At 43.2% G+C, this 17,591-nt stretch overlaps 1 protein-coding gene across 5 annotated transcripts in view; it reads right to left on the bottom strand.

Annotated features, from left to right (window-relative positions):
• Positions 1–17,591, bottom strand: part of GRB10 (growth factor receptor bound protein 10) — a 510,659-nt gene that overhangs the window by 205,640 nt on the left and 287,428 nt on the right. For all 5 annotated transcript variants that reach the window (XM_029589722.1, XM_029589720.1, XM_029589719.1 and 2 more), the window contains one exon: positions 12,686–12,902. In XM_029589722.1, the coding sequence (XP_029445582.1) occupies positions 12,686–12,902 (217 nt within the window). The remainder of the gene's footprint in view (positions 1–12,685; positions 12,903–17,591) is intronic.

Below are 17,591 nucleotides of genomic sequence, written 5' to 3'. Positions count from 1 at the left end.
TATAAAGGGAGTCATAGGGTGCTGGGATTTTTAATTTTTTTCAGAGGTACAGCTGTGTGTACATGTGGGGGTTTGTTTGGGGCAAGTTTGTGGGTAGTGGTGTGGACTTCTGAATGAAGAAGCAGAGTCATTTAGTTTCCCTGTCTATAGGGAGGTGTAGGTGTGCCAGGGTCATGTGTGTGCGCATTTTAAAGTGGTCTTTTTTGTACCATTCGTAGCCAATTGCTTTAGTTATTTTTCCTGTCTCTTTGTAGGTTATTTGGCACCACTCATTCTTATTTTATATGTAACCGTCTAGATATGCAATTTTTACAATTGATAGATTCACCCCAGTTAGATGCCTTCATGTTGGCAGGGACGTTGCGAACACTGGTAGCACATTAACCCTTCCTCCTTGGACAGGCACACGCCAGCATCTAAAAATCACAAGCTTGTTATTGATCAATCTCAGCCTCATGGGCAGATTGCTGAATGCCATGTTGTCCTCCGAGAATGGCCGCAGAGGAACACAAACTAGTTCATGCCTTAGTGGGTCTTGGAAGTCATTCCAAGAGACTCACACTCATTGCTATTTACCAGTGTAAATAGCCCGACTGCCTAATGTACGCTGCCCACCTTCAATTTGCTCTCTGTGAGAAGCCCGGAGAAGCAGAGGGACGGTTTTCTATGTCTAGATTGAGCAAGTTCATTGACACACACACACTACTGTAACATTTAGCAGAAAACAGACTGGAGCAGACATGTTCAAAGCAGAGACCACCACCTGCACATCAAATTTTCTTTACTATTACAGTATTGCTTTAATCGTCTGTCTCTACAATACCTTTCCACAAAGCCTAATTGTAAGATAGAGTGCCCAGTGTCTCATCATTACTGACTGTATAAGAGGGGCGTTCACTGGCTCCATTTATGTAGTGCTAGTGGCACTGTGCACGGACAGATGTGTTGGAAATATCCTGCAGCTGTTGTCATGTGTGCAATGCATTCCTACATTAGACTGTCTGAACCAATAGCTACAAAAGTGAAAGAACAACAGTATAAAAATAAAACTCAAATACAAACACCAACTGAGGACACTGCAAATATAAACCTAGGGAGAAATTGATCCTCAGCTGGTAAAAGAAAAAAGCCTTTACCTTTTTCAAGATGTTATGTAATTCACCTCCTGATGAACTTCCAGAGGTAACATTTCATAAAAACGAGGCTGAGACAGAAAGCCCTAGATCTATTCTGGGTCAGCCACAGCTCCCGTTACGAAGGAACCCACAAAAAATGTCCCAAATGCAATTCCCTCTTGGGTACATAACAGTCCAGCTATTTGCCATTTGTGGGGGCCCCTTTCCTCTTAGAACCCAAAAAGCAAGAATAAGGATTTTGAATGTAGGCCTTTTGACCACTGGGAGCCAATTGTTGGCAAAGCAAAGCAGCAGATTCAGACCTCCTAGGACAGTGGTAGTCACTCCTAGCCCTTGAGGGCCACCAACAGGTCAGATTTTCAGGATAAACCTAATGAATATGCATGAGAGATTTGCATGCACCTTGCTTCCATTGCATGTAACTCTCTCATATGCATATTCTATAGGGATATCCTGAAAACTAGACTTGTTGGTGGCTCTCGAGGGCTGGGAACCTCGAGCAGACTAGCTGGGTCATTTTGGCCTTTGTCTGCAGTCATTCACTGTGTTACTATGTTAAAGTAATCTAATGTATTTATTACTAGTGAATGCATTATCTAAGATTTGTGAGTCTAAATACAGCTTTCATTGTCAAATCAATCTTAACTGACACTCCTAGTTACTTTGGGCAAGTCATTTTACCCATTACCTTGGGTACAAAATTAGGGCCTCACTTTAAAAAGCATTTACACACAAACTGGATTTTACACATGTAAATGCACTTTGCCTGTGCAAGTGGGCTTTTAAAAATTGCTACAATAGTAGGTTACATTCACATGCACAACTCCTTTGAAAATTCACCTGTTAGAGTGTAAGCCCTCTGGGGATATCTAAATGCCTACAGTACCTAATGTAATCTGCTTTGAAATGTCACAAAAAAGGCAAAATATATATTTAGCAAAGGTTTTCCCAAATGACAGATGAAAATGTGGGACTCCAAGGTCAACCCAGTGTCTAACGTAACTCCTAAATCCCTAAGCTCACCTGTAGGAGACACCTGCAAGCCATCAATTTTTGAAACAGTTCCCAAAGAAGATAGTATAAGTAATGGCCATGACCTCCGTTTTGAGAGTTGATTACCAGACTATTGTTGTGACCGTCACTGCCCGATGTCTCCACTCCGCCCACTTTACCTCTTTGGCGACTCCCTCTTTGGTTGATGGAAGTTTGGCTGCCGCGGCGTCATCTTGCCAACCTCCTCCGGCGTCCCCGGACAGGCTAGACGCTGCCTTCTGCCATGTTCTCCTGAGGCCTAAGGGCGCGCGTGCGACGCGGCCCTGACTCAAGTACCAGCTGTGGCGCGAACCTCAGGGGCGTCCCCCTGAGATGACGTCACCACCAGATATTTAAGGTCTCTTGTTTTGCTAGCTAATCGAGTTAGCAAAGGGTTTCCTGCCTAGCTGCCTCCAGGTATTGCTGCGGATGGGATTCGCTCTCCGCTTACCTTGCTACTCTGTCTCCTCGGACTTTACCAGGGGTACCCGCTCCTCGGGGGCCTCGCTCTCTCTCTTGCTTTTCAGGTCGCAGTCTGGAACCGGTACTCGCTCCTCGAGGGCCCACGTTCCCGGACCTGCTACTGAATATAACTTCTGCCAGGAAGTCACCGCTGCCTACAACACCAGTGAGTTACCATATCTCTCTGAGCGTTCCCTGGAACCAGGTACTCGCTCCTCAAGGGCCTACTTCATTCCAGCTCCTGGGCTGTTCCAAGAGACTATTGTGTGAGTGTTACCATCAAGGTTCTGTTCCTGAACTCTGCATACTCTGCCTACTCACTATCTCAGTTTCACTACAGCTCAGCCTTCCTGGGATCGCTGTTCTGAGGGACTACAGCCCAGCCGGGCTCTTCCATCTCACTACTGCCACCTCTGGTGGTTCTCTAAAACAGTTTAATAAAAGAACTAAGTGTGTGTCTGTCTCTCAACTCTGAGCCTGACCAGTGGTCCCTCTTGGGATCTTCCCCGTGGGCATGGTCATCTGCCACCAGCCCAAGGATCCTCCCACAATCATCACAAACAACAACTATTACCCCTTTACAAATGTACTTGGACAGGCAACTGTTCAAATATTTCACTGAATACAATGGATCTTTTTCTGAAGGAACAGTCATCTGAATATTGTTGGCATATAAAAATCCATTATAAGCCGAATGCATCTTAAAGGGTGCATAAAAATATTAAAAATCTGAAAGAATGACAACAAACCCTGTAGTACTTCACAGCTTAGAGCTCTAGAGGAAACAACGGGGAAAAAAAAAAAAGTGAATCCATCTAAGGACCTGCTGCTATTCATATCTGTCCAGCAGGATGGCATGGTCTACTATACTATCAAAACTGTTTCACCTTGGTCCAGATAATGTAAAGTATCAACTGCACCAGAGTGCTGGTCTACATGAAATCAAGTCCACCTGCAAGTTAAAAATCCCCTAAATCTAATAAGTTAGGTAACAAACACAGATCTAGTATCAATTTTTGCAAACAAATCTATCAAATGTTGCCTAACTATGGACAATGGAGCAGTAGCACACCTATCAGCTTAAAACCCTGAAACCATACAAGCAAGCACTCACAGCCTTCAGATGCAATTACAACCTATGACACGTTCACATCAGCATGAATAATTATACAACACACCTTTTCCCTTGCTCGGTTGATGGAACACCACACACTATCTGGCACAACTGGGCAGAGTGACTTCTTTTAGCATCCAAGTTTCTGTGATAAACACACAGGCTGGCTTCTCATTTATTAAACTATGAATGGTCAGCCAACTCTTTTGCACAGAATATGAATTGAAAAGACAGCCCAGTTCTCTATTTTTCATCATTACTCACTAAAGACTTGGGAGACAGGGGATGAATGGTAATCATCCAAGCTAAAGCATTTGATTTCCTACCTCAGTATGGTTTCTATTTATTTAATGGGTTTTATATACCGTCATTCAATAAAGCCATCATAACGGTTTACAAAAGCTCAAAATGCAGGATTTTTAACAATTGAGCAAAAAGGGATAACAGGAAGTATATTAAACAAAAGGAGAGATATTCAATTGCAAAGATATTAACTGGCATTTGCACTACAGGTTGCACTAAGGGGTGCACAAAGGGGAGGGCCCCTTTGGCGCGTGATGCACGGTGCATGGCGCCTGGTGGCAGGGCGCCTTTCAACGGTCGGAGCTGCCCCTGGTGACGTCAGAGGGGGCGGGGCTTCCGATCGGGTTTCTCCCTCATATTGCAGTTCTGTTTTTTTTCCCCTTTTTCAGTTTCAGGTGATATTTTTTTTCTTCTCTTCTGTTCCCTTGGTGATGGAGAAGTGCCGCAGGGCGCCCAATGGTGGTGGGTGGGCTGCCAGTTCGAGGGCGCAGGTGGCAGGGCGCCTTTCAACAGTCGGAGCTGCCCCTGGTGACGTCGGGGCGGGGGGGGGGGGGGGCTTCCGATCGGGTCTCTGACAATAATACCCTACTTCAATATTGTTTTAACTGACCATAATGTCCTTTTCACACCCAACACAGGCCATTACCTCCCCTCTGGATCCATGCAATTCTTATTCTAACACATGGTGTAATAAGGACCCAAATCAGGATGTGCAATTTAACATATAAACAGCTCCCCCTGCAGACTCCCTCAGGTCTCTCTTAGGTGCTTCACAAGGGGCAAGCCCTCTTGTGCTGTCCTCTTAGGCGACCCACCTAGTAGTGGTTCCTAAAGGGACAAAGATCAGTGGGCAGGGCCAACGCACATGCAGCTTCAGCATCTTTCCAGGAGGCGGGGCTTAGACAGTTAAACCGCACCTCAAGCCCTAGCTGGAAACAGGGCTTCAAGATCCCAATTCTCTGCTCTCCCCAGAAATGCAAAATAGTGACTTCCACAGGGATGAAAATGTCCCACAGCAACAGTAAGGTCAGTGTGTGGGGCTAACATGCCCACAGCTTCAGCATCTCTCCAGGAGGCAGTTAGAATGGCACTTAGTAACCTAGCTAGAAAGAGGGCTTAGACATCATAGTTCTCCTTTGCTCCCCTCAGAAATACAAATGCTTCTACTGTTCTATGAGAGAACAAGTATGAGAATGTGTATGATGTCAGTATCAGATGTTAATCAGAGTTAATCAATAGATATTAAGCTGACAGCCACAGCAATACTTACAGTCTCCCCAGCAAAAGCAGGGCTGGCAACCTCAGGCTCTGCCATCATGCAGTCATCCTCGGTGAACATAAGAACAAATCTGCTATACTGGGTCAGACTGAGGGTCCAACAAGCTCAGTATCCTGTTTCCAGTAGCCAATCCAGTCAAATGTACCTGGCAGGATCCTAAAAATTAAATAGATCCCATGCTGCTACCGTGCAGTGATATGTGGTGGCTATTCCTTAAGTCTACTTGGTTAATTTATTGGGGTAGCAGGTGTGAAAATACAACATGCTTGTCCAAGCATTACATAAGAAATTGCCATATTGGATCAGAACAAGGGCCCATCAAGCCCAACTTCCTGTTTCCTACAGTGGCCAAACCAGGCAAGTACCCAAACACTAAGAAGATACCATGCCACTGATGCCAGTAGTAGCAGAGGCCATTCCTTGTCAACTTGATTAATAGCAGTTAATGGACTTCTCCTCCAAGAACTTATCCAAACCTTTTTTAAACCCAGCTATAGGAGCAATGGACGGCCGGCACCATCTTGTGCTCCTACCATGTGACAAGGGCTGACCAATGGCACCGATAGCCCCTGTGACATCGTAAGGGCAAGGCTATCGGCGCCATTTTGAGTCATAGCAGGCTCGATGGCATGGAGGGAGAGATCGCTCGCAGGTCCCTGCTGGACCACCAGGAACTTTTAGTAAGTCTTGGGGAGGGGTGTAAGAGTAAAATTTAAGGGTTGGGGTGGGTTTTTTCCCCGATTCGCGTTTTTTTCCCTGATTCGTGTTTTGGTTTTTTTTATTTTTTTATTTTGTTTTTCTGGTTTCAGATTCCAGATTCGTTTTTGGCAAAGAACAATCCGTGGGAAAATGAGTTTTCCCATGAAGCACCCGAACCGAAACCCGACCCGAGCCAGAAAAACGAAGCTCATCTCTACTGGGCAGTAGCCCTAGCTGATCATATCACCACACAAAACTATAAGACCCCAAACTACCTTGATTTGCTGCTCTATGGCAATGGTATTCACTCCTAGCCCACAAGACCCAAAAACTGGTCAGGTTTTCAGAATAACCTTAATGAATATGCATCAGATAAATTTGCATACAATGGAGGCAGTGCGTGCATCTCTAATGAATATTCATTAGGCATACCCTTGAGGGCAGGGAGTGAACACCACTGCTCTATAGGATACTGGCTGTATCTGTACATTTAAGAACATAAGATCATCATAAGAAACTGCCATACTGGGTCAGACCAAGGATCCATCAAGCCCAGCATCCTGTTTCCAACAGTGGTCAAAACCAGGCCAAAAGAACCTGGCAAGTACCCAAGCACTGACTAGATTTCTTGCTATGATGCCAGTAATAGCAGTGGCTATTCTCCATGACAACTTGATTAATAACAGTTAATGGACTTCTCCTCTAAGAACTTATCCAAACCTTTTTTAAACCCAGCTACACTAACTGCACTAAACATATCCTCTGGCAACAAATTCTAGAGCTTAATTGTGTGTTAAGTGAAAAATAATTTCTCTGATTAGTTTTAAATGTGCTAATTTCATGGAGTGCCCCCAATCTATTATCGGAAAGAGTAAATAACAGAGTCACATTTACCCATTCTAGACCTCTCATGATTTTGTATCATCCCCACTGGCATTAACATGTGGCACAGAAGAGACCACAACTGTTACTGAGGAGAAAGGCAGTAGCATTGGGTGATGCCACCTGATGTGGAATATCAGGGGCAATGTTTCAAGGTGTACCCTCCTTCCTGACAGGCATCATCATCATCACACTCTACAGGGAGCTGTACCACTGCAGTCTAGAGATGTGCATCATTTTTTGTGTTTGTGTCGTTCTTCGTTTTTCGGCCGCCATGGAAAACATCTTTTTTCGGTTCGGATCTTTTTTTTCGTGAAAAATTGATTTTTAGTTAGTTTTTGTTACTTTTTGTTAGCGCGCACTAACAAAAACCATTAGGGGGAGTTAACACGCACTAACCGGAAAAACAAATTTTTGCAAAAAACCGGGAAAATCCCAATCTTTTCGGGCTCCCTGAATTGGACAATTTCGTTGAAATTTTCCAATTCGGCAAAAACGAATGCACATCTCTACTGCAGTCTATTGGTAGTCTGAATTAGACCCAGGATCTTCTGGCGGCATGGGGTTGTCTCTTCCAGCTCCTCTAAGGCCACTAGCCAGGAACACCCATTCAGCACTAGACACTTCCCCTCAAACGGCAGTGGTTTGTCATATTCAGATACTAGAGGTGCTTGCTAGGTGGTGGGCAAAAAGTGTGACTAGTCCTGCAGCTCACTACTACAAGCACTACTCCATCCTAAACCTACTTGTATTTCTAATAAAATTAAATTGACAAACAATGAAAAAAAGACATTACAACACAAAAAATGGAAAATAGACTAGGGGAAAAAAAAATCCAACCCTTGTTCTCTAGTTCTTCACAAACATACTCTCCCCCATATATACTCTTCCTGGTAAAATCGACCCATAGCTTCTGTAAAAATTCTAGTCAGTTGATCTAGTCTACAGATTCGCTGAACTTGGAAATCCATTGAACTATCACATCAGATTCAAGTTGGATGGAATCTCTTTTTTTTTTTTTTTTACAGTCAGATGCATAAGTCAAATAGAATATAGGACTGAGTGCCTTGTACCCCTCACGTGACGGGTCGATCCTGTAAGGCCGCGGTAATAACAGTGCGGCAGTGTCAGGCGCACCCTTCCTCCCCGCACGCACAGTTCTCTTCACTAACTCCCCGATACTCTCCTCTAATCGCATGCAAATGCATGCCGCGGCTTTAAAGCGGTAGGGAAGGGTTATGCCCGCATAACCCATTTTACTGTATAGCTGCTTAATACAGCGCCTATACAGTAACCAGGGTGCACTGGTACCTGTCATTTCAAATGTCATTTCAAATGACATTTGAAATGACAGGCACCATGAAGTGAAAAAAAAAAAATACCAAAAATATGTAAAAACCTGAGTGTTCAAAAAAAAAAAAAAATTTTAAATACCTGTCGGAGGGCCGCGTGGGTCCAGGCGGCTGGCGGGCGGCGGCGGGAGCCGGGTGGTTGCGTGTTTAATCTAGGCCGCGGGCGGGTGGGCGCCTGTTCCAGGCGGCGGCAGGGGGACACGCGTTAGTTCGAGATGGCCGGCGGGCGGGCGGCGGCGGGTGGTCGTGTGTTAAATCTAGGCCGGGTCGCACAGGCGCGCATTCATTCATCCAGGCGGAGGAGCCGGCGGCGAAAGCCGCCGGCTCCGCCTGAATGAATGCGCGCCTGTGCGACCCCTGCGATTCGGCGCTCAAGGCAGTCACAGCATGCGCGCCTGTGCGACCCCTGCGATTCGGCGCTCAAGGCAGTCACATGCCGTGACGTCACGGCATGTGACTGCCTTGAGCACCGGAGAGGCAGCCCCCACCGGCAGTGAATGAATGCGCGCCTGTGCGGACCCTGCCTAGATTTAACACGCGACCACCCGCCGCCCACCGGCCGTCTCGAACTAACGGTGTCCCCCCGCCGCCGCTGCTGCTGCCGCCTGGAACAGGCGCCCACCAGCACGCGGCCTAGATTTAACACGCGACCACCCGGCTCCCGCCGCCGCCGCCCGCCGCCCGCCGGGACCCACGCGGCCCTCCGACAGGTATTTAAAAATTTTTATTTTTTTTTCTGACAGGTTTTATGTGTCCCACATCATTACATGTTCTCGATCATCTCTGTATCGCTTTTTTTTTTTTAATTGTGTTTTATTGTTTTTGAGTGTCTTAAGCGGTGTCGATGGATTTGTTACTAGACTCACAGTCCTAACTCCTACTGGGGGAGGCGGTAAACTAACACGTTACGGCCGCGGCAAAACAGTGCGTTACTAATGAGATAACCTGAGCACGCGTTACGGTATCGGAGGGGAATAGCTAATTCCTTCATTATACAGCTAATTCGTTCATTTACATGCCGGGTGGGGAATGGTTACGCGTCTGTTTTAAGAAGCGCTACGGACGCGCGAAACTGGAGACTGTATCGCTGGTTTGCCTTACGCGTCCGAATTGTGCGCAGCGAGCTCGTTACAGACGAGAAATCTTCAACTGAATGTTACTGTATCGAGCTGTCAGTCATATATTCAATTTGATCTGAGCATCTGTCTAAAACACAACTTGTTACAATGTTGAGAAAATGGAACATTTCCACATTGCATTTGGCATCCTTTGAGCTTTACCTTTGTCAGATATATTTCAATAGTCTTACCTTGTTTGAGCTGAAACAAAATCAGACCATCAAGTTATTTACTTGACCCTTGTCCATTGTGGTTAATCAAAAATTGTTTGGATCATGTGTTGAACTGTTTATTCAGTTTGATTAACTGTTCTTTAGACACTGGGTAGTACCTCAAATGTGTAAAACTATGATTTTGCCCTGGTTAAAATATGATAAATTGGATCCAAGACCATGTATTAACTACCATCCTATATCTAATTTACCTTTTGTAGCTAAGGTGATGGAAAAGGTGGTTGCAAAAATTTCCACCTATCTGGAAAACACTGATGCTTTGGATCCAGCTCAAGGAGGGTTTAGGAAGGCCTGTAGTACAGAGACCTTGATGGAGGATGTTTTACCTGATTTAGAGATGGGATAAAATACACTTAGATCTTTCGAGTGCATTTGATCTGGTTGAACCTAAAATATTGTTACAGGGTTGTGAAATGTTGGGGCTGAAAAATCTGGTGATTACTTGGCTTAAAAGTGTTTTACAAGGGACGCGCATGCACACACACACACACACACACATATATGCACCCACATATACACAAGAAACACAAAGGAAGGTGATCTATGATAGTGTAGGAAAAACAAAAGAAATAGATGTAAAGTGTCCTTTTAACATATTTATGTAAAAAATGCCCGATTCAGCTGAGTTTCGCCATTCCTCTAGTGGCTGCCTCAGGGGCTTTAATTGAGTTTGGATCAAATACGATCTTGAATCAATCTTACTTGTCATACATAATTTCTCAGTAAAACATCTTCAATTGGGGTATATCGCTTAAGCCGCAATCGTATGTATTCTCTCCACTTTTTGCCAGGCTGAAATATGTTTTAAAAAAAAATCATATCTACAGTCAAAATCTCCTTGCCACCGATGCAACCACTGTCCTCAAAGATTTCATGTTGAAACACAATGTTATGCTGTTGTGGTCTACTATTTTGGCCACTAGATGTCAGCAGCAATATGGAGTGTGCACCCAGAATAAGCATGCCTTCTATTCGAGTTGCTACTCCTTACTCCAGCTATACAGAGTGCTTGTTTCCCATTACTGGGAATCTGACTAGATATGAGCATGGGCATACCACCCACTGCCAGCACCTCAGCACAGAGGGAGCAGCTGTTTTCAGCACAATGCCAGCGGAGCACTTAACTGAATTCCACGATGGGAAGCCAGCTGGTATGTACATTTTGGAACAGCTTGTTTAGTCCACAACCAGGTAGTAATTATGCCATTTCCCCTGACCCATCACATGAGAGAAGAGGTTATGACTATGTATGAATCCCTGAATCATCCAGATCCCACCCTGCCCCATGGATCACAACCCTCACAAACCCAAAACATGTATCAGCCTACTACTACTGCTATGTGTTACTCACACACCTCTATATTACTATTTAAATGAGTTCAAATTGGCACAAGTGACGGGTGGGATCTTGTATGCTTAGCCACCTAGTATGGAGGAGTTCAGATGAGGATAAGGAAAGAACTTACAATCGGAGCCGGACAGATATGTTGGTGCCCAAGGCAAGCTAGTTTCAGTGTTACCCCCCACCCCCCCGGTGAGATTTCAGCATCCTATTGGTTGGCACCCAGTGCAATTGCCCTGTTGGCCCTGCCCTTAATCTGGCCTTGCTTGCTCTTATGCTTGGCAACTGGGATACATCTGGCAGACTAGAAGGGCCATTTTGGTCTTTTTCTGTTTTCATGTAACTAATATAGATTGCGCACCTAATGTGATGGGAGCAAAGTTAACCCTGAAGGTCGAACCCAGCTGCTAATCGATTTTGCCTGGCAGGTTGCAAGTACAGTAGTAACCAGAGGTCCCAACTGAAACAAGAGACATAAATAAGCAGGGCTGTCTGGCATGCTACATGCTTTTCACGTTGACCTAGGTCAGTGCAGCAGGTTGGCGGTAGTAGGGCACCATCCAGAAAGGCCACAGGAGTCCTAGGAGAGGATATGTTCAGGCAACAGCCATGAACTTTGTTGTTAGTCATGGGAAGGAAAAGGGGGCTGGGGGGGGTGCGGATCTTGTGTGCTCATTACCCAATACAGAAGAGTACAAATAAGGAAGACAAGACTGTCCTGGATACCCGCTATTTTACAGGTGGGCATGCTCTACGGCTGGTATTTGGGATATATCCTTGGCAGTGTGCATAGGAATAACTGGGCAAACTTGATGGGCTGATTATAATTTATTATATTACTTATGAACAGAAAATCCATTCTGAGAATGACCAGATTTTTACCGTTATATAGAGTTGCAATGCATGCTGTTCTTAGGATAGCAATTTCGCTGCTTCGAAGAAAAGAGTACCAAGGTAAAATATATGCAATAAGGCACACTAAAGACCAACATTAAAGTATGGTCAAATGTTAGGAGAAACACATATTATAAGGATCTCTTCACCTTTACAATATCAGTCATGTATCTTAAATTTATACACAAATTTGCATGTATACTTTTCAAATTACATCACAATGTATCAAATGTGATATTCTTAGTCCAAACAATTTGTATTACAAACTCCAGTTAAACTACATGTTTACATATTACTAACCTGTATCAGATATCATTATGGACATGTCTGAGAACATCCTATACATTATTATCCCCTCAACCCCAATAGCATACACACATTCTCACCGTTCATACCACATTCACATAACATACCTCACACTATACTATAGCCAGTTACAAAAAAGCATTTTCCACAGCCTCTTCCGCTCATTAATAACTAGTACTACTTTACATCAATGATTGCTAAACCTGTCCTCAGGGACCCTCCCCCCCCCGTAGGTTGGGTTTTCAGGATATCCAGAAATATGGAGGACATACATGAGTGCAATAGAGACAGGGTATGAGTATCTCATATTATATTCATGCTGAAAATCCAACTAGTAAGAGGTCCCCCAAGCGCACTCAAAACAGGTTTGGGAACCAATAATCTAATCTAAAAAAAAGTGATGGCATGAGACTGCTTGCCCTCCAACACCCACTCATATTCAACCCTCAGCACTTCAAGACCAGTCACTGGATGAGAGCCTTTAGGCACATGATTGAAGTAGTACAGGCAGCTCAGTCTTGCCCTGTCCATACCTGACTGATAAAATGTGCATTGGTTGGGACCTCTGAACCTTTTGCTTTGGAGGCACAGGTTGCAGCAGGCTGGCTCCCAAGGTTGGCAACTGGCTGCGATCAAGCTGACCGTTCTGAAGGAGTGGTGCGGTTTCCGACTGTATGCTGCAGGTAGAGTACAAGCTCTCAAAGGAAGTATTCATATCATTCACCAAAGCTTCCAGGTCTACATCATCATCTGAAAATAAAGATATAACATTACAGTGAGCAATGCTGGAAGCATTTATGTAAACCAAAAGGCATTTAGATCTGTAATAACTATACTGGTTTAGCAGAAAACATGAGTCTTTGTAGATTAGAACACAGTTTAAAATACAACCAAAAAAATATATATTCTAAATGACCTTCCAGGACCACCAAACTCTTATTCTCCTCCATCTGAGAAAGGGAACCTTTATGGTCACCAAAGCTCATGCACATCTTTAAAAATAGTACTGCAACCTATAAAGACAGAAGAGACTAGCAAGACTATCAACTTTTGTTTCATTCTGGTTTATATTTCTTTATTTATTTGTTGAGTTTTATATACCGTCATTCGGGAGAGCCAAATATATAAAAAAATATATAAAAAACTGTCCCTAGATTTTTTTTTGGCTATACCAAGCAAAGCACATTTTTAAAAGAGAACAGTAATTTTTCTTTTCAAATATCATATAAAATTGATGTTTTTCTTTTTTTTATTGGACTTTCCCCAATTTTCCCCTTTAATTTTGTTTGGGCAGCCATTTTAAATGTATATGTTGAGACAATCGTCCATTTGCTAAGGTTACAGTCTAAAGTGGCCCCCGAAGCAAGCATAGCAGGGTGCAATGTTGGACTGGAGACTTGCCATTTATTTCCAGTGCCTCATACCTAAGACCTGGAATTTCAACATTCGAGACTTACTGGGAACATCAGCAGCCAAGAATCACGAGAGCTAAGTTAGCTAACAGAAGACCCAATTTTGAATTTCTTCATCAAAATAAGTACTGCTTTCTGAATGAGCTCGAAATTTTTGCTCAAATGCCAGTTATCTGCATTTGAACTGCTGTAAAACAGGCGCTGAAGTGGAAATGATAGGACAGACTGATCACTTGAGATGTTACAATAGTTTTTATTTGCACTGAACAAAAATGATCAAGTTATTGTTTTGATCAAAAGTGTCAATGTACATCACTAACTAAATGTCATATACCAGTTTGATGTACAAAAGCCTTTTTTGGGAAACCATAGAATGCTGTATGATACAAGTTATAACTCGCAACTTGAGAAACTTTGGTGGTTCAAAAGAGGAGAGACTATATTGGGTAGTACCCTGTCTGTTTTGTATTGTATTTGATTTCATCATCTCCTAAAACAAAGTTTGGTTCTATTTCAGAAAACCAATAAAACCCTCCTGTTGTCTGCAAGGCATTGCTAGACTCTTGAGGCCACAGTGCTTGAGCAGGCTGCGGTGTTGCCAACCAAATTCCAGGTCATTAAGAGATTATGGGCCAAGTCCTTGTTTCTTATCCATCCCACTATTCTGCAGGAGAACAGCACCAACCTTTATTGGGAGAAAGCTTGGTAGCCCAGAATGGGACAGATTTTTCATGACAACAATTTGCGACAGATGTGAAAACTTTTTGAAAACAATTATAAGCATATCTGTTCATCAAAGCATTCTCTAACTGAAGCAGATTTGCTGAAATTTTGCAAATTTAAAATAAGTATGTTTTGGATTTTATATATGATTATTTTTTAAACTTACTATTTTTTTTTTAATTGTACATCGCTTAGTTCAATTGTTTTGTGATTAGTGGTCTATAAGCTTTACAATAAATAGTGTATCTAACCAATAACGGTTCTTCTCGTTTTTGCAAAGAATTCCAGAACATAATTCCCATCATCCTATTACTAAGACTTCAATGTTTATTGATTTACACAGTATCCAGTGTGCCACCAGGATCTTCTGCAGTGCTTAACATTCAGGGACCCTAACTCCATCACACTGCAGTGGCCCAATCTACAATGAATTATAGGGTTTTGGAGAGGGTGAGCAGTGGGAAGGAGATGACTGCCCCATCACGTTTTCATGACAACAATTTGTCATGAAAACAAGAAACATGCCCAATAAAATTTAAGCAAAAACTGAAAACATGGCTTTTCCTACAGGCTTATACTTAACCTTTATGCTCTCCTCTCTCCCTCACTCCTACAGCCTTGCCCACTAATTTACTTAAGTGTACATCCCCTTTTTCTCTCTCACCACACCTAACTTTTTGTTGGCAACTATTCATATCGATTGTGCATCAATTGGATATAAGACTTCTATCCTATTTCTCTCTCTCCTGCCCAGCTTTTCTCTTTTCCAATTGTGTTTTATAAAATTCATGCTATTTATTTATAGACTTATAAGTTCAGTGAGATAACAATTTGCTTTGTACCACTATTTTAATTTTTCCCCTCCATTGTTCCACTGTTCCCTCCCCCCCCCCCCCCCCCCGGTTAACAAGTTTATTGTAAAGCACTGTTGCACATGTTCGTTCTATTTAGCACAGCTGCAATGTTTCTGTTCATTGTGAACCGATGTGAGGTTACTAAACAAATGTCGGTATATAAAAATCAGCAAATAAATAAATAGATTATGGTTTTTTTAAGTATATAATTTCTTATTGAACCATTAAAAATCAGTAAAGCTCAAAAGTAATGCTATTTTTTTGTTTTTCTTTATAATGGATGACATAGCCCCTTTCAAAACCTTATCAGTGGTCAACACCATGGTTCAGATCATAGTGATATGGCATGGATGTTCTGGCAGGTATCACTTCCTTGGGTTGAGGCAAGTCCTGACCGAGCACACTACGCAGATGGCACACTTAGGTCTGGAAAGGGACAGAAACTGCTGTTACTTCCATGGAGGCCTTGCACAGAGGGATTCCTGCAAGGAGATGAACCTTGGGGCTGGTAAGGACAAAATTCACCAGGGAGGGGAAACGAGGAGGAGACATTTAAAAATCTTACGTCAAATTGAAAATAGTCTAATTTTCCTAATCTCGCTATGAAAAATGGGTAAACATTTTTCCAGTAGACCTGAGGCAAGTTATAAAAAAAAATAGATTCAAAAGTTTGGAAACCCAAAGCAGATTCTCCAAACTGATGAAATCCATTTTGGGTTAAAAGGAAGAAGCAAATTTGAAAAAAAAAAAAAAAAAAAGTCTGTTTCAAAATGGTTTCAATTCTTTGAACACCACAACTTTTTGTGTGTTTAAAGTTGTTTTGATGTTGGCCACTAAAATGGTCAGCTGTCACAATGATAGCGTGTACGCCTACCTCGCATGACAGACCAAAAGTTCATTTCACATCGATCAAAACATATCAGATGGGGGGGGGGGGGGGGAGGGAATTCAAGTTCTACCATCCCTAAGAACATGGTCTGGGGTCTTATCTATGATCTAGAAGCCAAAGGTGCTGAAACCCTCTGTCAGTTCAACATTCCACCAAATTCTATGCAACGCTTATGAACTACTGATAAAATGGGTTACAAATGGGCAGGCTCTCCCTTATTCAGACAGCATGTAACTCAATTCATTTCAGAGTAGTAATGAGTTTATTTCAGGTTTGGAAGATGTCTTTGAAACCAATCCTACTTGCTTATATCAAGCTTTAGTTTCCATTAAGATCAAAAGATTAGATTATGTTTTCTCCAGGTGAAAAATCCTCCCAAACCACTAAATGAACATAATTTCTCTTTTTGCTTCCTCAAACTTCCATCACTTTCACTTTACAAGTAATTATACACATACCCGATTAGAAATGCAATTTAGTAAAGCACTTAATCATAGCAAAAAAAAAAAAAAAAAATACTAACACTGCCAATTTTTCACTGTCCAGCCACTGTAATTATGTCGTCTCAGAAAAGAGGGGCTGGACTATGGACCCTGAGTGAAGACAATACTTGATTGAGCGCACAAAGCCAGTCATACTTCAGCTTTGAGACTTCTGACTGTAAATAGCTTCTTGGCTATATAAGTCTCAGCAAAAGAGAAATAATGATTTGTTTCGTGCTAGATTAATATAACAAACGATTACTGTGTTAAAATTGCTCAGCAGTCTCTGCTTCTGTAACGACTGAATCAGATAGCTAATACTATATTAAGAAGCATATGTCAGGACCTTAAACAGCTTAAGCATTTACATACAATGCCTTGTAAGTCTTCATACCCTTGAACATTTTCCATATTCTGCTGTCTAAAAAATACTATTCAGAATGCATTAAAGCAGGAATTTGTCTCAGTGAACTACTCTCATTGTGAAATAAGAGGTAGATTTTAAAAGATGCACGCGCGCGTCCATGTGCACTCAGTACCCGGCATGCACTCGTGGATTTTATAACATGCCGGCGCACGCATGTTATAAAATCCATGGGCCGTGCCGGGGGGGGGGGGGGGGGGGAGAGGGGCGAATTTTACTAAATTACGCACGGCGACACAATCGGGCCCTTCCCCATTTCCCTCCCAGTCCACTCCAGTTAAGGAGAGGTCTGGGAGGGAACTTCCATACCCTCCTACAGAAACCTCCTCCCTCTTCCCCTCTCCTACCCATCCCCTAAACCCTTCATTTCAAGTTACCCTTCTTTTGTTTCACTACTTACTGCTCCTCTGGGGCAGAAGTAGTTTGCACGCGCCCGCTGGAGCGTGCTTTCCCGGGACAGCGGCTAATGGCTACTGCCCTGGTCGGCCTCTGTCCCACCCAGACCACGCCCCCCCTGCCCACCTCTTATTTTAGAGCCTGGCACTTGTGTGTGTATTGGTGTTTATGTGCGTGGCCGGGCCCTTTAGAAAATGCACGCGGTGTGCGCAAGGCCCAACCACGAGCATAAACACCAAAATTTACGCGCGCCAGGCTT

Source organism: Rhinatrema bivittatum, chromosome 2 (assembly GCF_901001135.1).
Source record: "Rhinatrema bivittatum chromosome 2, aRhiBiv1.1, whole genome shotgun sequence".
In the NCBI taxonomy this organism is placed as follows: Eukaryota; Metazoa; Chordata; class Amphibia; order Gymnophiona; family Rhinatrematidae; genus Rhinatrema; species Rhinatrema bivittatum.
The sequence above is the reverse complement of the archived record's forward strand: the minus strand, read 5'-3'. Positions and strand labels throughout refer to the sequence as shown.